This window comes from Serinus canaria, chromosome 2, assembly GCF_022539315.1.
Source record: "Serinus canaria isolate serCan28SL12 chromosome 2, serCan2020, whole genome shotgun sequence".
NCBI lineage: Eukaryota > Metazoa > Chordata > Aves > Passeriformes > Fringillidae > Serinus > Serinus canaria.
Genome location: NC_066315.1, coordinates 58067120 through 58092759, shown reverse-complemented (window position 1 = coordinate 58092759; position 25640 = coordinate 58067120). Strand labels below are relative to the sequence as shown.

The 25640-nt window shown below is 43.0% G+C and overlaps 2 protein-coding genes across 3 annotated transcripts; both read left to right on the top strand.

Moving 5' to 3' along the window:
• The first annotated feature begins 469 nt into the window (after positions 1 to 469).
• LOC103819425 (uncharacterized) lies at positions 470 to 25385 on the top strand. Its single transcript, XM_050971011.1, has 17 exons — positions 470 to 704; positions 1247 to 1461; positions 3554 to 3938; positions 5157 to 5328; positions 6149 to 6327; positions 7040 to 7136; positions 7514 to 7664; positions 10562 to 10946; positions 12404 to 12575; positions 15252 to 15430; positions 20344 to 20437; positions 20575 to 20692; positions 21680 to 22064; positions 22796 to 22967; positions 23966 to 24144; positions 24640 to 24736; positions 25109 to 25385. The coding sequence occupies exons 2-17, from the start codon at positions 1294 to 1296 to the stop codon at positions 25260 to 25262; spliced, it is 3087 nt and encodes a 1028-aa protein (XP_050826968.1). The 5' UTR covers positions 470 to 704; positions 1247 to 1293; the 3' UTR covers positions 25263 to 25385.
• LOC127059186 (probable 2-ketogluconate reductase) lies at positions 7673 to 16843 on the top strand. Of its 2 annotated transcripts, XM_050970495.1 has the most exons (6): positions 7673 to 10350; positions 10562 to 10946; positions 12404 to 12575; positions 15252 to 15430; positions 15619 to 15715; positions 16548 to 16843. In XM_050970495.1, the coding sequence occupies exons 2-6, from the start codon at positions 10565 to 10567 to the stop codon at positions 16702 to 16704; spliced, it is 987 nt and encodes a 328-aa protein (XP_050826452.1). In that variant the 5' UTR covers positions 7673 to 10350; positions 10562 to 10564; the 3' UTR covers positions 16705 to 16843. The 2 variants fall into 2 exon arrangements, with proteins under 2 accessions (XP_050826452.1, XP_050826453.1); XM_050970496.1 differs by having other exon boundaries at positions 7673 to 10946.
• Positions 25386 to 25640: the final 255 nt, after the last annotated feature.

Sequence of the window (25640 nt, the reverse complement as noted above, 5' to 3'; positions counted from 1 at the left end):
GTGGCAGGTGCCCTGCCCAGGCACTCCAGACCCGCGCTGGCGTTCCATGGGCTCTCCCATCGCTCCGGTGATCCAAGTGCCGCTTGGAGCATTCTGGGCAAGCGTTCCAGTGGAAGTGGTCGGCAGCAAAACCAGCACATTCCGGCGCTGGCTTCCAGAATGGAGCTGGCCATTGGCATTAGCCATCCCAGACCAATCTGTTTCCTTAATTCCACAGCAGACACTCATTTGAAAGGTTAGCTTGCAGCAGGCAGAGACAAAAGCATAGTTTCCACTGTCAAAATTCCCCACCAGCTGCAGCCAGGGCTGTGGGGAACAATGTCAATTGGCGGCAAATAACTTTGCCCCACAAATGCTGAGCTCTCCAAAAAGACTAATATCCGTAGTCGTCGTCTTACTTTATCGCCTTTTTAGGACGTCCGGGGAGGGGAGAAGGAGTGGGAGAGGGCGGGGGAAAGGAGAGGCAGCCCTGTCTGGCTGCGGACAAAGGCAGAGGCGGCGGGGGCGGTGATCCCTGTACCGGAGTTTCCCTGGAAATCGCCAGCCCCGGAGCCGGCGGTGCCCGGGCAGGGCAGGGTTAAGCGAGCGGGGCTGGACAGAAGCGGATGTGCCCGGCCCCGAGCAGGAGCCGTGAGCTCCCGGCTCTTCCAGCTGCCCCTGGATAGAGTTCTGGAAGGCGCGTCGTCCGAAAGAAACTAGCACTGGTTAGTGTTTTGTGGTTGTCGCTCAGGTATAATTAGTCTTCTTCTTCAGAGAAGTTAGTGGGAGGAATTGATCCTGGGTAACGCAGGCTGTTAACTTTAATTGAAAACTGGGGTAGGAAAAATTACGTCGTTTATTTTTGCTGTGATTTGTTTAAATCCAAGGTGATACAGTAGTGCCGGCCAACAAATCTGCGAGTGAGTGAAGCTCCGCAGGAGGAGTGAGTCAAGCTCCACTGATGAAATAAGTTCAATTTCAGTTAGCATTGAAGTTAATACTTGCACGTACTTGCCCCGTTGTCACAGTCTAAGTAATATTTTCAAAGTTTTCTCTGCAATGCCAGGACCAGAACTTAGTACACTTACTTTACATCAATGATTTACTATGACTGTTTACCTACATGGAAGCATATAGTCTTAGGTAAATACAAAAGGAGAAGAGACAACTTAAAAAAAAAAAAAAGGAAAAGAAAAAAAGGAACTTGGTGATGATAGTGATAATGCAGATGGAACTAGTACAACCAAAGTTGTCATATCCTTGACAGGTGTTACATACAGCACACTGGACAAGACATTTGATAACTGAATAATTATGTTCAGGAGCAGAACATTGCGACTGTTGATGTTTGGCCAGTCCAAATTTATTCATCCATTTATTGGTTCTCGTGGACATCGCTATCACAGAAGTGCGATTTACAAACAGAGGAACAGGATGCGCCAACTTAGTGCTGGAAGACAAACAATAAGCACTGGGACCAAGGTTGGTATCTGGAGAGCCCCCTTCCTTCTGTGAGCTTCCTTTCAGTGTTTTTAGCTTCCGCTCTCAGTGTGATTTTTTAAGATTGTACCTGGGGCGAGCAGAACACCAATTGTTGGACCAGTGCTGAGGGCAGTGAATGGGTCACATGTGCACCAAACGCAGCTGGAATGGAATGGTGGCAGGCTCAGCGTGCCTACACTCATTGAGAGATCCATCAACATGCCACTTGCCTGCTTCTAGTGCACCAGCTGGTTTGTTCATAGCTAGAGGCTTCCTTGTGGGTCACCTTTCTGCTTCTCAAGTGTAGGAAGTGCTTCCAAAATGAAAGCAAGCCTGGCTCTGCCCATCATGTGTGATGTATTGTAATAGGGTGGTGATGAAGGCAAATGGAGTATAACAGTGCTGCCTCACTGGCATCTGCCAGTCACTTGGTCATGTCTAGTGCCCAGTTTTCCCTCCTTAACAGCAAAAGGTTTAGCTGCCCTCCAGGATTACCAGATTCTGATCATTTATGAGGCTAGACAATGCCATCACAATATGACATCAACTCCTCTTTTATTCTATGCATCATTCATTCTGCAACGCAAATCTCGTTTATTCTAGTAATGTTGTGTGATACTCTTAGGAAATGCAGACTACACCTGGGGAAATTTGCACAGTTTTGACAACTACATGTGGCTGACAACTTCAGCTGGGAAAAAAAAAAAGTATATAAAAACACGGTCTCCCTTTCCAATTTGGTAGCACTGTTCTCTTCATTGCTTTATTTGCTGCAGCTGAGAACCAGATAGTATTATCAGAGACATTGTGGTGAACTGCAGACCTGTCCTGGCATGGAGGCCCCTTCAAGCCCATGTGCAGACTGAAACTGCAACAGAATTGCATATCAAGTCCAGGACAAAACAGCAGTAAGCTGGTGCTGAGATTGTAACCGTTTAATAGATGTGGTTGGGATAAATCTGAGTTTGCTCAGGACAGGGGTAAATATAAACTTCCAGCCTACATTGACACCTTTTTGCCACAGGTTTGAGTTCTGATTACTCACAGAAGGCTTTTGTGAGAGGAATGAAGCAGCAGGACACAGCTGGCCAGCACTGTGTGCCCAGAATAAATCTTCTGTGGAAAATTGTTCTGATTCAGGTAGCAAAACATCAGGTTTCCTGGACACAAGTCTAGGAGATAGAATGGAATGGAGATCAAAAGTCAATAGAGCACAGCAAAAAGAATTGTAGGAAAATAGGCACAGCTATTGTTAAGATATGCAGGAAATCTTCAACTACCACTTTTGCCAATAGGAATTCTAATTAGATGTCTGGTTGTGTGTGGAGCCCCTGTCTTATTGCAGAGTGCATTTGCCGGAGTGCTGTAGAGAGGTCTGGGCTCAAAACTCTCAGGGCAGAGGAAAGTTCTAGCATGAAGGACTGTGTTACCAGTGGTATCTCCTCTAGTGCTCTTCCTCACTGGTTCAGCACATAGGTGTGCTAAATTTTGCATGAGGTAAGTTCAGGTACAGATCTGAATGTTTAAAACACTGAAGGTAAGCAGTCTAACAGCTATCCGAGGGTGGCCCTTCATCGTGCAAGTTTGTTAGATGTAAACCATCCTTGAGAGTTGTTTGTCAGAACCACCTGGGCCTCAGTGCCACCCTACATTGCCTGTAGCTTCACCAACCATAACTAACAGGCAAGAAACTTTGAGTAAATTTCTTGCAGCCTCTGTTTCATAGCACTGCTTATAGAAAGGCATTGGTGAGTAAGCTACCAGAAAAGCTACTAGTTTTGTATGAAATCAATATTGATTCAGGAGCAAAATGAAACTCTTTGAGAAGAACAGCTTGTAGGACTGGATTTAGATGTAAGAGTGTGGATATTCCTTGGTGTTGTAGTCTAAATCAGCACTTGGTAAAAGTCCTTGGAAGTTGTCTGATGTACCACACTAGTACCAAGTGACTGTGGAATAAAGCACTACTGAGTTCCATCAGTCTCGTGATCTACACGTGTGGATTTAAATGATAACTTTTAAAGGAACATCATTGCTCGTTTCAGGGTGTTCTCCTAAACAAAGGAGTATTTCTTCTATTCCTCTGTTGCAGGTCATGGCAGAAGGAGAGTTGCCAGCTGTTTTGATCCTGGATATAGGAGGAACTCATGGCGTGCTAGAAGACCTTGCAGCACTTTTGAAGAAACACTTTCACCTTATCACCATGAAGGAATTTCTTGGAAACAAAGAAGAAATGAGAAAAAAAATCCAATCTGTTTTTGTGTTTGAGTGCAGGCCAACTATTGACCGTGAGCTTCTAGAAAGCCTGCCTAATTTAAAGGTGATTGCAAACTCTGGGGTTGGAGTGGATCACTTAGACTTGAAAATGATCTCGAGCTTTGGTGTAAAAGTGACCAACACCCCGCACGCCGTGGCGGACCCAACAGCAGACATAGGAATGGCCTTGATGCTGGCCTCTGCCAGAAGACTAGTGGAAGGTAGTGTTTCAAATTTTCTTGGTCCTAGCTACTTCTTTGCTGTGATAGAGATGATCTTTCTGAATCAATATTTGGGATGCTTTTACAGGGAAAAATTTTCAGAGGCCTTAACTTTCAGAGGGATCTACTTCTCCTATGTCTTGCTTCTTTTTAGGGCAACAGTGACAAGAGTAAGGCTTTCGTCTAAATTTTGTGCTTGAAACTCTTGTGATACCCTGTTTGGAATAATGTCTGGGGCTTAATTCTTCTCTGGCTGTTCACTGGGTGGGTGGTTTATAGGTGTGAAAACTGAATACAGAGTGCATCCAAACTGAATGTCACCGCTTTCCATTTCACCTCAAAAGACGCATTAGGAGCTACAGGAAGATACAAAGTGTTAGTGGCCACATCTCCAACTCCAGAGCAGTAATTAGTAGAAATTCTTCTTTTTCCTACCTCTGTGATCAGTTTGTCTAAACCAGTGGGTTGTATTTCCTGAAGAGTGTCAGCATTATTTTTGAAATAGATGATAATCCTTTTGACAAAGCTGTTATAAGTTGTACCAGCAGCATTAATTTGTGTCCCTAAAAGCAGGCTCTTTCCCTGCTCCCTTGCTACACAATGCCTTTCTGGGGAAGGAAGGTGTCAGTAGAGATCTTCACAAGAAGCTGCCTCTGTCTTCAGGGACTCCTGGTCTTCTTGTCACTCCACCCCTGAGCATGAAATAACATCTCTTTCCCAGTGATGTTTTCTCACTATTGTATCTTTTTGAATCTCAAGTTCTTTGTGTAAAAGCTCACAGAGATCCCTGACTGAGCTGGAATTTGAAACCTTCACCCCTACTCAAGCAGTGAGACTGGTTTGGGTTGTGATCCAGGAGAGAAATGGTGAGGTTTACCCCAGCTGAAAAAAGAAGTGAAGTTAATGCTTGCAGGGTGGTTTCAAAAAAGCTATTTTTGAACTTCCAAGAAAACACACCAGCTGTGGAAAAGTTAATTCCCCAAGGAGTTACTCCTTCCAGCACAGTACCCAGCCAGGATCCCACTGTGTTACTGGCTTCAGGCCTGGGCGCAGGAATTGGCACCATCCAGGCTCTTATATAAACTTGTCAAAATCAACAAAGGTGTTTTGTAAGGGGAGCTCCGGAGCCCCACTGCTGTGATCGTGATAAACCTTTTCTTTCCCCTGGGCCTCCATTTATGGCTGATTTGTACCCATTCCACATGTATTCCCACGCAGGCTGCCACATTGCTGTGTCTCCAGACACAAAGTATTTTGCTGTTAACTGGCTTGGAGTGGAAGTAACCAGAGCAACACTTGGGATCATTGGGATGGGCAGCATTGGATACAAAGTGGCTCAGAGAGCCAGAGCCTTCAACATGAGGATCCTGTACCATAACAGAAACCGCAGGTAAAGGTTTCTGCTTTTCTGGTTTCTGCACTTAATTGTCCAGGGGGCAGTGACGGAAGGCACAGCTCTGCTCTGTCCCCAGCCTTCCTGTGCACTTGTGGCAGTTGTAAGCAGTGTGACAAGCACCATTGTGCCACCAGCACTTCCTCACTTTGGCTCCTTCCTGCTCCCTTCAGGAAGCAGTTCCCCCTGCACTTGCCCCGTCCTGGTTAGCCACTATCAGTCTGAACAAGGACTGGTAAGCATTTGGGAGATGTTGTCCAAGCAAACCAGGTCTTGTGCCCTCGTGGTGTTCCCTGTCCTGTCAGACTCTTCTTCAGGCTTCTGGCAGCATCCCTGTTCCTCCCAGCCAGTCTCCTCACCCTAGCCAGATCTCTCATCACACTGGCACCAATGACAAAGGCCTTAATTTCTCATGGATATGTAGTTCCCTTTCTTTCACACTTCATTTCTTTTCAATCACAAGTCCTAACTGGAATGTCAGACAAGGAAAGGCTCCACAGGAATTGGCATAGACACAGGAGAGAAGAGTAGGGTCTGACTGCATCCCAGCCTCCTAACCTCATCTTGCCTGTGTGCTGTGCTTTCACACATACATCACTCCTCTAGTGTCCCACCACTCCTGGAGCCTCTTGCTCCCTCTAGCCCACATCCTTTCTACATCCATTTTACCAACTGTGCCTGTCAATGACTTATCCTTTACATTGGCCTCAAACCTCTCTTTTTCTGTGCTTTCTGGAACTCTCCTTGAGCTGATTGATTGTTAAACTCAGTTAAAAATAGTTGTGTCAATTTGGGGATTTGTACATTTTTCCTTCAGAAGAAAGGAGGAGGAAGAGGCTGTTGGTGCCCACTACTGTGCAAAGATGGAAGACTTGCTGCAGCAATCTGACTTTGTTATGTTGGTTGTGAACTTGACTCCTGAGACTCACAAACTGATTGGGAAAAAGGAGTTGGGGCTGATGAAACCCACAGCTACTCTTATAAACATCAGCCGAGGTAGGAGAATCTGAAATCACTGTTTGTGGCTCCACTCTTAAGATCATGTTTTGTCTGCTTGTGTTGATACTCCCCTCTCCAACTTCAGTCTGTGATATCCCTCTGTTGTTTGAGTCATGAAGTAGCTGGCAGTCTACACATGTGTGACTTACATGGATCATATGCTATGTCTTTAGAGGTCCTATGGAAATTAGGGATGCTCGGCAGATGGTTGGTTCTCTTTAGCCTTATTCTAGAGACAGCGGGTTTTCGTGGAAATCAGTAAGGGAGAATGGGGTAAGGGAAAACATGAAGTAACATTTGGAACAGCAGTGTAGAAAGGAAGCCTCACATGGGATGACAGATCTGTTGGCACTGAACGAGCATATGAGAGAGATTATCAGTAAACAAAGCAGAGATAAAAGAGTGGAAAGTCTGCAGAGATTAAATGATTTGTCTGTAATAATACAGGAGGTGTCAAAATGAGGAAAAGACTGAAACTGGTCTCATCCCAGAAAAAACCTATGCAGTGGACCATATTAATCCTATAGTTAAAAGTTAATAAATAAAATCTTTGGTTTGTTTGGTTAGTAGTTATTAAAAAGGCATTATATTTTCTAACAAGACAAAAATCCTCTAGTTTTTCTCACTTGACCCCGGAGACCTTCACCCCCCTTATAGGTAAAATGTGTTCATTAAGTCATCAGGATATCAAGGTTTAATTTCAATGCAGGTGCAGTTATTGACCAAGATGCATTGGTAGAAGCTCTCCAGAATAAGGTTATTAGGGCTGCAGCTCTGGACGTGACATACCCTGAGCCTCTACCAAGGTAAAGAAACTTCATTCCCAGTCTGTTAATCTAAAATGTTTTAAACTGTGTTCAAAGTGTGCTCCTAATTTTGCTCTCCACGGGCAGACTCATTCTGTAAGGGCGAAACCTCAGGCTGTCTTGCACAATAATAAATAAACAACAAGCTATTCCCCTTTCCCACCTCTGCTGGGTCTTTGCCAGCCTGACTCATGGGCCAGGCAATGAGCAAAATGGATGGAGAAGAAATGTGTAAGCAAGCATTCCACAGCTTCGTGCTCCTTCTGTGCTTTGGTCTGAACATGCTGTTGCTGAGGTTCAGTCCTTCACAACTAGCATGGGATAGCAGCAGAGTAAGTTCCTTGTGTAACACATCCTGTTCTTTCTGTTTCTTCCAGAGATCATCCTTTATTAAACCTGAATAACGTCATCATAACCCCGCACATTGGAACTGCAACAGTCCAGGCCCTCCGTATGATGGCAGAAGAAGCAATAGCAAACATGCTGGCTGTTCTCAATGACCAACCCATTCCAAGTGAAGTGTTTCCCAAATGATGAGTGCCAAATGATGCCACTAAATCTCCTGTTTACGGGAAGGCATTATTTCTTGCCACTAACCTGTTCCTGCACTGCTCATCATGATGCTGCAGAACTGTCAGACTTATCTGTTCTGTTACAATTAGTGAAAAATGCCAATCACTTGTTTTAAAATTTTAAAAGTTTAATAGCTAATTTTAAAAGTTTAATAGGTTATAAAAATAGTAATACAAATTAGAGCAATAAGAATTTGGACAAACAGAGTTAGGACAATAAAGGACAATAAAAGCAAAGAATTACAAAGTTCAGATGCTTTCTTCTTGAAAGCATGGCTCACTAACAAAGGATTAACTCTTAAAAGCAACAGCCTGTTGCATATTCATATATCTCATACATGATGCATACATTCCTCTCAAACTAGGGATTTCTCTGGTCACTGTCAGCTTTAATCCTGTTGGCACCTCAAAGACAAGAAGGAGGTGGAAAAAATTTTGTCTTTTCCAATGAGGAGGCCTCTTGGAGATTTAGGTTGCTGTTATCTCTGTGCAAAGAATTTCTTGAGCTGGTTAGAAAAAGTATCTTTCATCACATAGTTCTTATTTTAGTACTATGTTATAGCCTAAAACTATATTTAACACACTACTGAAAAGGACTAACACAGTGTAACTTTCTAACATAACACATATAATATTAATTTTAATATTTGTGAAAAGCCAATCATAAAATACGCATTTTTCACACAATTCAAAAAAATAAAGTGAAACTAATAAAAGAGATTTGTTTGAAGATTTTAACTGAGCAGTTGAGCATTTTGGTATCTTCAGTCTGTTTCAGTGAATAGCAATGTTCTGTTCCCAGTTCTTGCTGCTACATAATGATAAGCAACTGCACCTGGCAATTTGTGTAACACTCTCCAATCTGTTGAAGATGAATGAGCATTGATTCCCCGCAGAAATTTGACTGTATCCCGAAACACTTTTCAACCAATATTTCAATATTCTATTTTTATATGAAAATACTGAAGAAATGTTCTTTAAAGTGATCATAGGCCTAAGGTTTTCTAATTTAAGAAGAGCCCTGCTTAATCTACATGTTAAAGCCAATTGTTGAAAAAGTGTCTTTATTTTTTCATGAGGGTATCCTTTGAAAACCAAAGTAAATTCCAAGAGATTTATTTCCTCCATGCAGACAAAAATGATGCTTTTATCTTGACTGGCCATGAAAGAAAGGTAGAATTACCATCAAAATCACATGGGTGAGGGTATAACCTAAAGCAAAATTAGTGACCAGTCCTGACTTGCAGCCCAGAGCCAAGCTTCTTCTTACATTCCCTTTCCTATTAGCAATCAACAAATGCAGAAAATTCAATAAAATGGTTGTCACCTTCATAAAGTCAGGAAGACTTTCCTTTATTTTACAACATGGTCAGGCTCGCTGAAGGGATGGTAGAATGAAGTTCTAGCACAGGAAGTGTAGACAATCCAAGAGTTAGACATTCCATTGGAAATAGTGAAATAATACAAGCAAGGCAACAGAATTGCTATTCCAAGATAACCAGCTCTTGAACACTCCCCACAGTTCTTCCCAATATTGCTATAGAAAATCGAAGGTAGCTATAAATAGTCTGTCAAAAAAACCCAAAGTAACTCAATTCACAGACCGTCTTGGGACCAAAACCAGATGGTCATGGATTTTGGGAAAAAAAACCAAACCAAATAATTTAGAGTGTGTATGTCCTTTGTGGAAAACACTTGCCTAAGCAGATATTATTTTGCTATTTTGGTAATTTACAGTAGGCTCAGGAAAGGGCTCTGCAGTCACTGGGGTCTCTTCAGGACAGGTGGCTGCAAAAATCTCTGCAACAAAGCATTTAAAAATTAACCTGATAACTCAAAGTTCATGATGAAGCTGTGCAAGTTATTTTCATGACGTAAATTTGGTACAACATTTTTCTAAACTACTTATACAGGGTAGTTTTTGATTTCAGGGTTGCAAAGGAGATTTATTGCACTATTTACTGCAGACTACTGATGATCTGAAACTAAGTAATTAATGACAAATGTTGTGTTTTGAGCATGGTAGCAGTAATATTGTTGTGGTGTATGTTTTTGATTGTAATTCAGTCCTAGTAGTTTTTTTAAACCTCCCCCCCCCATTTTGTATTGTTATAGCATATTTTATTGCCAGTGGATTGTTCCTTTCTCCCCTGTGTTGTTTGTTTTGCCCTGTGTTGTTTTTTGTTGATTTGCTCTAGTTGTCCATCTCCCCAAAGACATGCCCTTTTGTTCCCTGTTCCTCCTCCCACTGAATGTCAGTCCCTCCCCAAGCCTGCCCCTTTCTCTAGAAACTTCCCTATCAATTTTGTACCCTTCGAAACCCCATGGGTTTGTTCAAGTTATTCTCCTCCCCTGTAATCCCCTATCGGTTTAAATATTGTATTCCCCGCCTTGTGTTCCACCCTCAGTTTCTCCCAATTGGCTAAAGATTGTACCCTCCCCTGGGACCTACCGCCTTTATAAGTTGGTGTGTGGCTTTGATTTAGTGTCTTTCTGTCCCTGGCAGCTGTCTGGGGGTGGCTCACTCTCTCTGATGGTGTCAGGAACTACTCAGGCAGAAGAAATCCAGCAGAGCAGCATAATATGAAACCTTAGATCACGAGGCCAGAACTTGTTCAGAGTGATTATGTGAATATCTCTGTGTAAGTGTGTGGGCACCTGTGTGTATGAGTATAATTGGTAGCATATTTAAAAGACCTGCTTGCTTGTCTTGGTTTTCTTATCTTCCTTTGTGGTTTACAGGATCTCTTGACATAAATGTCACTAAACAGGACATGGCAGTGATTATTCTTTAAAATGTCTGGAAATAATATGTGTTTTTTCTGACACTTTTTGTCTTTCTTCTTTGTGCAGATCATGGAAGGAGAAGAACTACCTTGGCTTTTGGTAAATGAAATTGGTGGCATACGTGGGATATTGCATAGCCATGTTCCATTCCTGAAGAAACATTTCCACCTCATCACCATGAAGGAATTTCTTGAAAACAGAAAGGATGTAGGCAAAAAGGTCCAAGCAATCTATTTGTGGTGGCACAAACCAGTCATCGACAAAGAGCTCCTCCAGAGCCTACCAAACTTAAAAGTGATTGCGAATTCAGGGGTGGGGATGGATCACTTGGATCTGAAGCTTATAGCTAGCTTTGGTGTGAAGATGGCTAATGCTCCACGTGCTGTTTCCAGCACCACAGCAGATACTGGGATGGCTTTGCTGTTAGCATCTGCTAGAAGACTTGTGGAAGGTAACATCTCAGTTCTTTTGTGGCTTCTAAAATTAATACAAGATTTGCCTGCCATCAATTTGATTTTTTTTTAGGGTTATCTGTAGTGCACACGGTTTTACATTAAATGTGAAAATGTAAGTATGTTGGCTTGGCAAACAGAATAATAGCTATTTTAATATCTTTTATGTATAACAGGTATACTTAAATTATTACATCAGGCATACATAGCATTTATTTCAAGCAGGTATAAATAAAACATGATGGCATTACAGTGCTATGACCAAAAGTGGGGGATGCCAAAGATCAGATATCACTGAAGTCACAGGCTGGCAGAAGAACTTAGTGTGGGAGGCAGCAATAGGGTATAACAAGGTTATATAGAATTGTGGGAGATCCTGAGTTGGAAGGAGCCCACAAAACTGATAGAGGCATGGGCATATTCTTGGAGACTGAAATGTATTGGTGCAGAATTGGAGCATTTGGGAGTAGTAACAAAGGCAGCCTACTCCAGTTTTTGTTGATAGCGTCCTTTCTAGTTTCATCAAGAATTTTTTCTTGATCTTTTGTCAAATAGACCTACCCTTGGCTTGTTTAGAAAGCCTCTTTCTTCAGGAAAAAAATCCTTCAGATTTATCCTTTTTATTCTTACCTGACTTTGACTTGCCATCTGTACTACAGGATTCATAGAAACTCAAACGGGATTTGTGTTCCTCTAAGTCAGTTTTTACCTCACCAAAGGGAGACAGTTTAAAAGGATGATTAATTTCTTGTTCCCATCTACTTAAACTATCCCTGGTGGCATTTCTGATAGTTCTGAGTTTTCTGATAGACTGAGTTTTTTCCTGAGTAATTTTTTGTATCCTTTCACTATATTCTGCTTGTGTTTTAGAAAAGCTGGCAATATCAGAAGACTGAAATATCAAAAGGCTGTCACCTTGCAAGAAGTGCTGACACTGTGTACATAACTGTATTTTATGTGTTGTAGAACTATCCAGAATTGTGCAGGTGTAACAGGTAATGACAGAAATTACCAAGTTGTGATTTTTAAGAAGTCACACTTTTCTTTCCAAGGAGAGTGGCAGATATGAAGAGGAAACCCAATACCTGGTGGTGTTCTCCATGTGATATCTTCAAATTCTGCACTGTTATTGGCAATAATTATTTTGATTGTTGATGAGGAACAGGGCAATATTTTCATGAGTCTAAAGCAGTAATGAAATTTTTGGAAGGATTATATCAAAAGGCTTTTTGTAGTAAGGTGAATATAAATTGGAATATCATAAATACATGTAGCAGGGAATGATGATACATTAGGGCGTTACCTAGGGTGTTACATTAAAAATCATGTGTTTGTAACCATAAGAAGTATGCTGTAGTAGCACCAGTCCAGACTCTTTTGCCTTATTCCTCTGTGTTAATAATGATTCATTTCTGGTTTCCCATTAATTTCTCATATTTATGTGTTTTTCTTGCAGTCCATAACATTTCAATTTCTCCAAGTATGGACTACTGTGAAGCTGATATTCTGGGAGTTAAAGTTGCCGGAGCTACTCTGGGGATCATTGGCATGGGCCGCATTGGCTATAAGATTGCTGTGAGAGCCAAAGCATTTGAAATGAACATTTTGTACCACAACAGGACACGGAGGTAAAGATACACTGTCTTGGTTTGGAAAGACAGGTGCCTGCTAAGGAAGGCAGGAGCCTCCCCTGAAATGGAAAATGTAAATCCCCCCTCCCTCCAAATTGGTATAAATCTTAAATTAAGGGTCTCTCAGGCAAAAAGATATGGGAGCAGGGAATAACAGTTCTTTATTAGGGAAGAAAATAAAATCATAAAATAAACAATGCAGTAAACTAAAACAACACTGACAGAGTCAGAACACAACCTGACACCCTGTTGGTCAGGGTGTTGGTAGCAGTCCCATTGGAATTGTGGCTGCAGTCCTCCTGGAGTGTCAGGTGTGGTTCTTCTGTTGGAGCAGGGATCCTGTAGAAGGGTATAGTGTTCCTCTGAAGATCCGGTGGAAGAGGCAGCTGTTCCTCTAGGAAATCCAGTGGAGAAGCTGTGCTGGTGTTCCAGAATCTCAAGATTATATCTGGGTAGGAATGCTTGGCTCCTCCCTCTGGGCGGAACATCTCACAGTGGGATGCTACAGTACTTATCAGTGGTTAAGTGACATTCAGCAGATGCCTGTTATCAGCAGATGTCCCCTCCTGAGGGAGAAGTGGGTGTGGAAGAGATAAGGAAAACTGCCCACTTAACAGAAGACAACTGCCATACAGATGGCAAATAGAGTACAATTTGCTTGGCAATCCAGGACATATGTCTTCACCCTAATTGCAGCAGAAACTCTTACAGATAGTATTTTCTTTTCAATGAGTTATGTCTGAAATATAGCAAGAAATAAGGGAATAGGGCCAAGATTAAAACAAAAGGGAAATAAAAATAATGGTTGCCTGAAATCAGTCCTGTAAAGAGCTACTCAGTGATTAAACACTTGGAAACTAAATTTAGGTTTTATATTAGAAATTTCAGGGTTTTTTGCAGAAAAATGGAAATCAAGCTTATGCTTTTTTATTCTTATCACATTGTACTGTGGTGACAACATAACTCTGTTTGTTGTTCATTTTTTCCCCATATTTTGAAGTTCAGGAGGGATATTTTGGAAACGGTGGCTGGAAACTAGGAAGCATATACTTGGCAAAATATGACTGAGAGCTGTTCTTAAGAAAACCTTGTTTCTTCTCAAGCCAGTAGGAATTTTAGCAATTTCAACTGGATTTCACCCTTTATTTCTTGTCCCTCCTAGCTTGTGTATCTGGGAATCTGAACCTTGTTAGACATTCAGCACAGGGGCTCTTCAATTTGAAGTGAGCAAGACCCCCATGAACAACTCGAGGCCTTTGCAATCAGGCAAGGTGCAGATAATGAGCAGAACAAATATTTACTGCTATAAACTATGACCTACACTGAGAGAACTTTACTCCTCTGTGACTGGAGGCAGAAGCTGCAGTGCTAGGATGTGGCTTTCAGGGATTTTCCCCATAGGCAGACTGCTGGAGGAGGATCACTGCTTTAGCTACCTGTAGGCAAATTCCAGGGGTGAATGAGGCCAGGAATTTTTAGCCATGCTTGGCATTCCTGTTTCTTCAGAAAAACAACTGAGCAAACTTACATTTAAAAGAAAGCACTCCTTAAGATATTTCAGAATTCCTTCACAAACCACAAAATAAAAATATTTAGAAGGCACAAATCCCTTTATTCTTTTTTTTATGTGTATCATCCTCAACTCCCTCTGTTTAATATTTTTCAGTTTTTAAAGTACTATTTATGTAAGAGTGCTGTAATGAATTATCAATGCACAGTGCAACAGAAATTAAGAGCCTAAAGTATATTTAAAGTACATTTACACTTCCAGCTTGTGTGCTGAATGAAGGTGCACTCTGCATGCTGCAAAACTGGCTGCAGTTCCATTATGTTCTTTTCCCCACTTACTCTCTGGTCATTAGCCTGAAAAAAAAAAAAAACAGTGAAGTGCATTTGTTAGGAGATCAAATTAGATGGGTCAAAGTTAAATTGAAGTTGTTAGTCTGATCTCTTTATTTCTATATTAGGGAGGAGATAACTTAAAGCTCTTCTCTTGCAACCAGAAGCAGATGATTGTACACATGATCTCCTGTCATTGCTTCTTTATTTCCCAAAGTTCAGACAGCTATATTTACAAAGAATGTGAGAAATGGCAAGTATTCTTCTGCACTGTGAAAAGTTAAAACTAAAAATCTGTCTACTCTGGTAACTTTTTCTGCTGAACACTTTACTCTATGAATGTCCTGGGGCAGCCATGAACCTGGCAAAGAGCTGCCTTGCTGATTTCACTCATAAAAAAATGACAGGCTTACCGGGAGTGACAATAGGATGAGGACCATGCCATGCCCAGAGCATGCATGGGTGAGTTCTGGTGAATACCACTCCTCTGGTTTGAGCAGTGATTGTATCCTTTGAGGTGCAGAGGGGATCCTGGAGAATGGACTGTGTGCTGCCATCTGCTTCAGTGCTCAGCCTTAGTTCCTTTGCAGACTTCATAAGAAGCCCTTGGATTCCTGCACTGGAGTGGCTGAGAGGCAGGCATGCAATCTATCCTGTGCTGTGGGGCTTGAAGCGCTCCAGAAGGATCTAAACACTGAGCTGAGGGTAAATTCACCTCTGTTTGCCACCTGTTTGCTATATGGATGTGATAATCAGATCCTTTCACTTGTTTGTATTCTGGTGATATCATTGAAAAAAATGTTTCCACGACTGAAATGCTTTTTTCCCCACTAGAAAAGTGCAAGAGGAGCAAGCTGTCGGTGCCACTTACTGCAAAAAGATAGATAGCTTGCTCCAGCAGGCAGATTTTGTGATGCTGGTGGTGAGCCTGACACCTCAGACACACAAGCTGATCGGGAAGAGAGAGCTGGAGCTGATGAAACCCACAGCTACCCTCATTAACATCAGCCGAGGTATTCAGATCCATTGGCTGGCCTCCCAGCTGGTCCTGCTGTGTCCCACAGCACCGCGCTGCATCCGGCACAGCTGGGGCACATGGCCAGGGTGATCAGGAGATTCCTCCCTCTCCCCTTCCCTTCTCTCTTTGCTTTCTGCTCTTTACCTGCCAGGAGCACTCAGGGACACTCTCATTCCACCCCAGGTGCAGTAGTTGACCAAGAGGCGCTGGTGGCAGCTCTGCAGACCGGTGTTATCAGGGCCGCAGCTTTGGATGTCACCTCCCCAGAGCCACTGCCCAGGTTGCCATCTCTGCTTGTTTCTGGGGAAGGATGGGGGAGCTCTGCTGAGGCCAGAGGCATCCCTGCAGCAGGCAGGATGCTGGCCCCCCTGCCCCTGGCATGAGTTTGGATAAAGTGCCATGAATGGGAAGGGGATGCAGCCCAGACACAGGGGCTGATAACAGACCAAAGGGAAGCCTGGGAGCCAGGAAACAGCAGGAGGCAGGGAAAGCATTTTAAACCCATTCCTTAGAATCGCTCCCTGAAGCTGCAGCAGTGCTTCACTTGCAAATTGCTTTATTAGAAAGTGCAGCTTGCCAGTTTTGATGGGTGGAAGCTGCTTGAGGCCTAAGACCTGCTGCAGAGGCAGAGGTGTCCTTCTCCACAGGCTTCTTTCCACCATACAAGGCTGAAGTACTGCAAACCTCTTGGGCCCAGAGACTGCTTAGCTTCTCTACAAAGCCTGCTCTACCAGGATGGTGCCTTTCAGAGTTAACTGTGCTGGCTGCATTTGGGGTTGTGGGGAGTTTGGTGGTGTTGTGTCTGTGTGCAAATAACTACAGCTCAGACTATTGTGTAACCTGAATGTGTCAGGAGGGCTTAATCCTCTCTTCTGACACAGTTCAAATTGCTGCCTCATGGCAGAAGTGTTTCTGGAGAGAAGAGCTACTTATGAAGTCTTTGTTTGTCCTGTTACAGTCCAAAATTACTTCAATATAGGTGCTCACGTTCTCTGGGACTAAGTGGGACTTGAAAAGTTGTATCAAATTAACTTTAAATACTGTGCAGAAGCTAAAGTAAGACTTTATTTAGATGAACAACAATAGTTAACTCTTTTATTCTTTTCTTCCAGAGATCATGCATTGTTAAAATTAAAGAACGTCATTATAACACCTCACCTGGGCATTAAAACAGACAAGGCCACATACATGATAACAGAGGAAGCAGTTGAAAACATATTAGCAGCCCTGAATGGTCTCCCCCTACCCAGTGAAGTGCTCCCTAGCTGATGTGTGAAAGGATATTGCATGTCTTTTTATTCTTCTCTTTGTCTTTTTATTCTTATCTTTCCCCTGCACATCAGCTCTAAAGATCTTGTTAAATACAAGAATGTCCATACACCTCACTAAAGCTTGGAAGAAAACAGTGTGCCATCGTGTCAGTTGTGTTTATATAGTTTCTGTTGTCTAATACAAGTCCAAAAGACAACCAACACCCAAAGTGGCAGTGCTATGCCTTTTGTTATGTAGCGTGACTTTATGAATAGTATGATTATTTATCCATAAAATTTGTAGCAAAGTTTCCATTAAGTGCAGCCAGGATTTTGCCTGGAGCCTTATGCATCTTTACAGAGCCTTTGTCTTGCAGATGTGCTGGCCAAAATACACTTAGTCCCATCACTTTTGCAGCTCCAGGAAACAAGACATTGCAGCTTTTCAGGCACAGCAAAATGGCTGTCAAGAATTTCAAGACTGAAATTCCTGACAGCCAATTCAGTCTTGACTGAATTCAAGACCCCCAGGGGCCTCCCTGCTCTCTGAGGTACAGGTGCCCAGTACACATCTCATTGTCACATGTATAACCTTGAAAAAATAAGTTAAATTTATTAGAAAATAAAAGGCTAAGCAATAAATTACAGAGCTGAAAAACAAGTTTACTATACAATAAAAGAGAAAAGAGAAAAAAAATGCCTTTCCTTAGATCAGTATCCTAAAACTACAAAAAAACACACAAGGCTTTTGCACAAGCAAACTTTTCTCAAGTGAAGAAGCGAACAAAATCAGATACAGTACTTCACATCTACTTAAACAATTGTACATGTTTGGCATTTGCTTGGAGTTTTACTCCTACATCTGCAGATATTTCAAGAATCTGGGCTGATTAATTTCAGAAGTGCTCCCTGCCAGTGGGGTGCTTTAGAAGGGAAGACACATCTGCCTGTCGATCACTGGAGTGATGAGTTGGTTTACACACAATACCTTCAATCTCATGGTTACTGAAAGTGGATCAAAAAATGAGAGAAGAGATGATCCATTATAGTTCACTCCATTGATCCAGGTTTTTTGAAATACTTTGATGTGCACAAAGTACATGATCTGGAATAAAGTGCTGATACAGAGGTCTATTGGGAAAGCTGGCCTTACCTATAGCAACTAGACAGGCTGATACCAAATAACACTTTCTGATAGTTTATAGCCACTGAGAACAAATGCATTGCTTGATTTGACCTTGCCTGAAGATTTTCTGCCTCAGCTTTTTTGCCTGCAAAAAATACTGCCCTATAAAACTTAATGTAGACCTAGGAAATGTATGACTTTATCCAGCGTCATGCTTAAGCTGTTCTGTACAACCCACCTGAGAAATGTATGCATTACATTGTACAAAGGTCTTTTAGCAATACTTCAAAGCCTAAAGCTAAGAAACAACTATTATGCAAGCACCTTGTTAACACTGCAGGCATCAGCTCACCCTGCAGGATTACACGGATACCAACAGCAAAATTTAATGATGGGGATGAAGTCCACAGACTATGTAATCCTTCTCTCTACATACCCAAAGACCTCACTCATTTCAGTGCTCTCTGCAGTGCTGGTATATCAGATCCCTTTCTGTAAGAGAAAACTGACATACAGCAACGATGTACACACAGTGTAATTCAGCTTAACACACTACATGGAGGTCTATAAGGTAGTCTACAAACTAAATATACATAGAACATGATAATGCACTGGTGCAATTGACAACTTCTTTTCATATATGATGCTAAACAGATTTAACTTCTGTAGAGCTGTATCAGCTCCTGACCTATAGCTTGAAAACTGGATGTTCAAGTTGCATGAAACAGCTTTGAAAACATCTGATTCTCTCCACATCTAACTACATAACACACCAATTTTCTAGACATTTGATACGTATGTCCTGGATTTTTTTCTTGGAGTAACATTCCTTTGTTATTTTTTTGGCTCCTCTGACTAATTCATCCTTTGTTTTGTCCATTCAAATTCAAATTTGATATACAAAGGTAAATACTACTGCGTTGCCCTCCCAAAGGTTTTTCTTTACCTTCAAGACTAAAATGTGGTAGGCCTCCTTCCTCAGACTTGTGTCTTTGAGAGGGACTTTACAAGGGTCCTTTGATCTCAGGTGAGCAGTAAGTTAAAAGCTTACTCATTACAATCTTACCACTAAAGCATCTTGGAAACTTTGGACATGAAAGAAGTAATGTGTAATCATTTTATGTTTGTTGGGGTTTTTTTTCAAGGAAGAAAATGCCAGAAAGCTTAACTAAGAATCTAGTTAACGTTCTGTAACTCCATATTGCTAGTTAATTAATTTTTGCTTTAAAGTTTAACTGTTTGAACTTGTAATTAATGTAAAAATCATCACCAGGAAAACAACAACAGTTTATGGTTTCGTGTAATTGATATTGTATTTTATTTTTTTTTGTTAGCAATTTTATAGAGGATTGGTGTTAAACTTGACTGTCTTCATGTTCAACATATAGAAATGTATTTGACAGAATTCAAGATGCCAGAATTTGTAATCCATTCTTTTGAAAAGCACTACAATAGTCAGGAGAGGCACAGCAGTCCCTATGGCTGGTTATTCCGTAATGTGAAAGGACAAAGATTCCTGGATGCCCATAGCAGTGGTGTGTCCTGGCTCCTGAGCTGCCATGACCTCAGAAACCAGGCATTCTCCCCAGTGGATTATGATCACCTGCACAGCAAGGGGAATCACTTCAGCGCAGCTTCTGTGAGCTGAGAACTGAAGCTGTACTTCCCAGTGACCATCACTGGATATGGAGATTGAGGGAGGTGGTTCTTCCCCTCTATTCTGCTCTTATGGGATCCTACCTGGAATGCTGCATCCATCCCTGGGGTCCTCAGCACAAAAAATTTGTGAACCTATTGAAGTGGGTCCAGAGAAGGCCACTAAGTTCTCACAGGATTGAAGAACCTCTAGTAAGAAGACAAAACGGGAGGGTTGGCGTTGTTCAGCCTGGAGAAGGGAAGGCTCAGAGGAGACCTTATAGCAACCTTACAGTAGCTAAAGGGGGACTACAAGAGATCTGGAGAGGGACTCTTCACAAGTAGTGACAGAACAAGGGGAATGGCCTTCAATTGAAGGAGGGTAGGTTTAGGTTAGGTAGTAGAACGGAAAGATTAGGAGGAAATTGTCCTCTCAGAGGATAATGAGGCAACAGAACAGATTGCGTAGAGAAGTTGTAGATGCCCCATCCCTACCAATGTTCAAGACGGGGTTGGATGGGGCTCAGCAACGCAGTCTAGTGAAAGGTGTCCCTGCCTGTGGCAGGGGATTTGGAAATAGATGGACTTTAAGGTCCATTCCAACCAAAACCATTCTGTGATTCTATGACATAGACCAAGTAACCTTGTCAGAAAAGTTCTCACATATTCTCAGCTGAAGTTGGCACAGTTAGCTCAGCTACTGCCTGTAGCTGAGCTAACATCTCAGGTGTCCAAGCACCTGAGCCTGCACCAGCTGCTTAGCTCTCAAAGTGAGTTTTTGAGGGTATTCCTAGAATCATATAGGTTGGAAATGCCCTTCATTTGTACTGTGAGAGCTGTCACTGTTGTCTGTCGGTCAGAGACAACTCTTAATCTTATGTTAATTCATGTGCACAGACTGTAATGATCAGCAGAAAGGCCAGACTATGTCCGGTTTTCAAAGACAGTATGGAAAACACAGCGTGCAGGTCGTTAACGCAAAATCCCGACTGTACTGAAATCACGAACAGCACAGAAACACTCCTACCAAAACACAGAATCACTCGTGAGCTCCCCTGGCTCTCTCTCGGCTCCCCGAGGGATTGGGGTATCCATCCCGTGCCCTGTCCCCACCTCTCCTCCCCCCAGGCCCCGCGGCTGCCCGGGCGGGGTGCGGGCGGCCGGGCAGTGCCCGCCTCGGCGGCAGCTCCCGCTCCGCCCCCGCAGTGCGACTGGGACGGTGGGGGCGGCGGGCACGGCCGGCGGGGTGAGTGCGAGCGGGACCCCCTAGGGACCACCTCTGCCGGGCGGGGACAGCGCCCGGGCCCCTCCGGGGGCAGCACCGGGCGGGGGGGCACGGGGGCTCCCGCGGTCCTGCGGGATCCCGCCCGGGCTGGCAGCGGGAGGGATCTCGCCCGTTCCCAGCTGTCCTTCAGGGCTGGACAGAGCCCGCGGCCCCCACTTCAGCTCTCTCCTATCTTTAGTCCCAGCCCCAGGCCCGTCGGGACAGCGGAAAGCGCTCAGTCAGCTCTGGGCAGGGGGAACTTCCCGGGACACCGCGCTCCGGGCCGGGCGGGTGGCCGGGGAACAGAAGGGAGAGCTGGCCCGGAGGTGCCGGAGCGGTGCGGGAGCATTGCCCCTCGCAATGAGGGGCGGCGTGAGGGGGGCTCGGCTTAACCCGAGATCACAGCCTTGGCTCTTTGCAGAGTCAGCAGAGTGAAGAGTTGGCAAAGCACTGAAGGAGACTGAAGAAAGAAAGGGTAAACTTACGTTCATGGGTAACTCCAAAGTTCATAGTTGACAATTTAAGGCTCTGTTAATTAAATGAGATTTTTACTGAGATAATCTTATCTATGATAATTGTTTAATATATTCTCAGAAGTGGCAGAACTTGCAGACTTAAAAATACCTTTCCACTCACATAGCCACATTCTTAAATTATCAAGACTTTGGCTTTAAATATTGAACACTGAATAGGAGTAACAACTGGTTGCTCATTTGTTTAAGTTTTAGCATACTTGGTATGTCAGAAATGTTTTCTTATTAACAAGATTATATAGAAATTGAACATCCCTCTGAATAACACAGGGAGAACCCAAAAGACTTCTGCATGTGAGAGTGGTTATCTTTAGCCAAATCCTTCATCAAGTGGGAAAACAGCACGTAATTGACCCAATCAATTCCCGGTTTTTAGAAAAAAAGGTATAATGGATCACTTCAGATCATGTCCTTTTGGTTCTCTTTGCTTTTGTAGGGCATGGAGAGTCAGGAACTGCCTTATGTGCTAGTTGACTGTATAGGAGGGAGGCTTGGAGTATATGAAGACCATCTTGGATTTCTGAAGAAACGTTTTCATCTCATCACCATGAAAGAATATCTTGAAAACAAGACATTTCTCAGCAAAAAGATCAGAGCTATCTATGTGTGGTATCACAAACCAGCTATTACTGAAGAGCTCCTCCAGAGCTTGCCTAACTTGAAGGTAGTTGCAAGTGCTGGAGTGGGAATAGATCACTTGGACCTGAAACTCCTCTCCAGCTATGGTGTGAAGGTGTCCAATACTCCATTTATTGTTACCACTGACACTGCAGACATGGGGATGGCTTTGTTGCTGGCATCTTCCAGGAGACTTGTGGAAGGTAATAACTTAAATGGTCTTAGTTTTTTCATAGAAAAGATGACTTCAAAACATACAGAAAATGAATTCTGATGCAGAAGTAAGCTTAACACTAGAAATATGGGAAATAGGGGCAAAGGAAGAAGTTAAGACAAATTTTGCTTGTTGACAATAACTGGCATCCTATTTCCAAACTGGCATATTGGCAAGGTAGAGTTGTTCCTTCTTTGGACAGCTCGAAATTCAGGCCTCTTCTCCCTCAGCCCACAGCCACTTATTCATTGTACTTGTTCATTGCAGTCTTGCTTTTCAAGTTGCAATAAAAGGGGATTAAAAGAATGTATTCTCAAGGAGGTTTGAAGCCTGTCTTTGCCAAGCTGCCATGTATCTGAGTCATTATGAACAAGAAATCTGCCCACCATGCTCTGTGTTTCTTTTCCCTGCCAACCTTGGTGCATCTGTAAGGAGGCTGGGAACCAGATGGCCTTGCTGCAGCTTTGGCCTTACCTTCCTTTCTTCCTTTCTTGCCAAAGAGAGGCTGGGTGGGTGTGTTTGTCTCCTGAGCAAGAAATCAGCGTCAGCAGTCCTGTGTACAGTGCAGCATTACTCACTTCTTGTCCAAAAACATGATGGCAATATATTACTGCTCATGTGCTTCTGCCTAGTCCTACAATAAAAAGTTTGTGTGGGGGGGAAGTAATCAGATGCTGGAACATCCCTTAGATTCCATAATTCTTCTTTTGCTCTTCCAAGGCCATGAGATGGCAGTCTCCCCTGACACAGAGTATTTCCCTGTTGACTGGCTGGGGGCTGAGGTTTCTGGAGCAACCCTGGGGATCCTAGGAATGGGCAAAATTGGTTACAAAGTGGCTGAAAGAGCCAAAGCCTTTGAAATGAAGATTTTGTACCACAACAGAAATCAGAGGTAAAGCTTGTTGCAGTTCTAAGGCAACTCTATTTTGTCACTTCTTTTATGTGTTATTTGTACTTTTCACTGTGCTTTCACTTTCTACAGTGCTCTTTATTTTAAGTGGAAAAGTATATACACGTATTCCAATACGGTCATTAATTTCCCAGTTTATACAGAAAGAAAGTCAGGAAGGAATGGGAGAGATGTACCTCACTGTTCTCCCCATTAGCTGGGGCTCCTGACTTCTTCCTGTCATGGTGGTGACATTGCAATGGACTGGAAAGGAGAAGACTGGGAGGACTTAACTCCTGTGATTTAGGTGAGGCAGGGATTCAGGCAGAGACATCTCCTCCTTCCAAAGCCACGTGACAATAAAGGGCCAGACTTGCCAGTCTGTTTGCTGTCTTCTGGATGAGGTGTATGTGCCTTGTGCCCCTGTGCTCCCATCAGGCCCATTCCATTCTTTTCTTTTGTGGGAATTTGATGAGAGCCAGCCAACCTCGTCCTGATACAGATCGAGTGCGCCAGCAGGTCCTGCAGCGTGTGGTTTCAGTGAATCAGCACTGATGCACAGCACAATCAGGCTGTTGCTGACATAGATTTGGGAAGATTTAATCCCTGCCCTGTCTTGTCTGTTTCCTCAGCAATTTTCACATTACTTACTTAAATTACTTAATTTTCACAGGACATCAGTCTTGCTTTTTGGGTAGGAAAAGAATCCCCATTCTTAGCAGAAATTGTGACACAAAGACATTTGGTTTATCATTTATTCAGTGCATTTATGTGATACCCATTTCTTACTTTCCATCCCCACCATCCTGCACATTTGTGACCAGTTCACTTGGTATTGTGGGAAGTAGCTTGATCTTTTTTATTACTGAGTTTCAGACAAGCAGCTAACTGCTTTGCACTACGCAGCAAAGACAACAATAAATAACTATTTTCTCTAATGGTGATTTGATATTTCCCTTGTTTCTTGCTACTGCAGTTTAATTTTGGGATTTTCCCTTCAGAAAAAAGGAAGAAGAAAGTGCTGTTGGAGCTGTTTACTGTAAGAAGATAGATGATTTGCTCCGGCAGTCAGATTTTGTGTTATTGGCTGTGAATCTAACTCCACAGACACACAAACTGATTGGGAAGAGGGAGTTGGAGCTGATGAAACCCACTGCTACTCTTATTAATATCAGCAGAGGTAAGGCAGAGAATAAACAAAACTGCATTAAAGTTTGGTGACATGGCAATACAGAGTCTGTCTCACTGAAATTTTCCATAAGTTTTCTGATTATTAGTTTATTTAGACACCCATGGCCATATCTCAGTAAAATATTTAAGTGTTCCCATAATAATGAGAAAGTAGATCTCTGAAATGTTAGTGACCTTGGAGTGTTAGAAGCCCATGTGTATTTATATATCTCCTACTTAAGCCTTTTATTTATTTAATGCAGTGTTGTTGCTCACACACATTAGGGTGGCACAGCTTACTCTGACACCTGGCGCTCTGTTTCATTCTGCTAATTCCCTGATGCACATACCCAGGCTTCCCACTCCCACTCCACCACACTCCACTGCTGTTTCTGCACTGTGACCATGGCCTGCCCTGCTGTTTGCCTGGCCACTTCACCCAAAAGAATACTGAGAGGACAGTAAGGAACATGAAAATAAACATATCCTTCTTACTGTAATCCAGGTCTGATAGTGGATCAGGATGCTTTGGTGGAAGCCCTTCAAAACAAAGTTATTAAGGCAGCTGCTCTGGATGTGACATATCCTGAACCTTTGCCAAGGTAGGACATGTATTTATGTCAAAAATAAAAGGGTGTATGTGTGATGTTCAAACAGTAAAATTTTTTGAGTGTGTGAGAAGTTGCATAATTTTGTTAGTAGGAGTACATGAGCTATGTGCACTGGTCCTGCTGAAACCATGTCCCTAATCCTGTTCCAGCCAAATAAAATTCACACTCACTCATTTGGAGGATTTCTTGCATAAAACCCCACCAATCTAGGCATCACTTTGAACTCCTCTGAATATACTTGGGTTGTGCAATTAGGTTTTGTTTTATTTTTAATTATTATTTTACCTGGTGGCCTGCAGTACTGATGAAATACTGATGAATGTGCTGTGAGTGACTAGTTCAGCATTTCTTTTCCTCTCCCAGGGATCACCCGTTGTTAAAGCTGAAGAATGTTATAATAACTCCTCACATCGGAAGTGCCACCAAGAAGACGCGCTGGGTTATGATGGAGGAAATGGCAGAGAGCATAGAGGCAGGCCTGGCGGGTCTTCCTGTCCCTCGTGAGGTGCTGCCCTAGAGCAGCTTGCGTTTAGGATTAATGCCAGCAGTGCAGAAGCAGCAATTTGATCACTTTTCATGTAATTACTTCGTGTAATTTCGTGTTATGCAGATAAAATATATAAATCACGGGTTCAATTTATTTAAATACCCAGCAGCAGTTCTGTGTGGAAAACTGCAGTGCTTGTCTTGATCTTCAGTGGAAAACTGAAGAGCACAGAGTCTAGCCTTAGTGTCGTTTACTTTCCTCGCATCCCCTTTACAGCTGTCCGCTGATGGCAGCAGCGAATTGAAGGACATGTAAATCGTGTCTGAGAGGGACCGCCCGGCACAGCCCCAAGCGCAGCCGGCGCGTCGGGGCGGCTCCTGCCGCCGCTCCGGCGGCAATCCCGGCCCT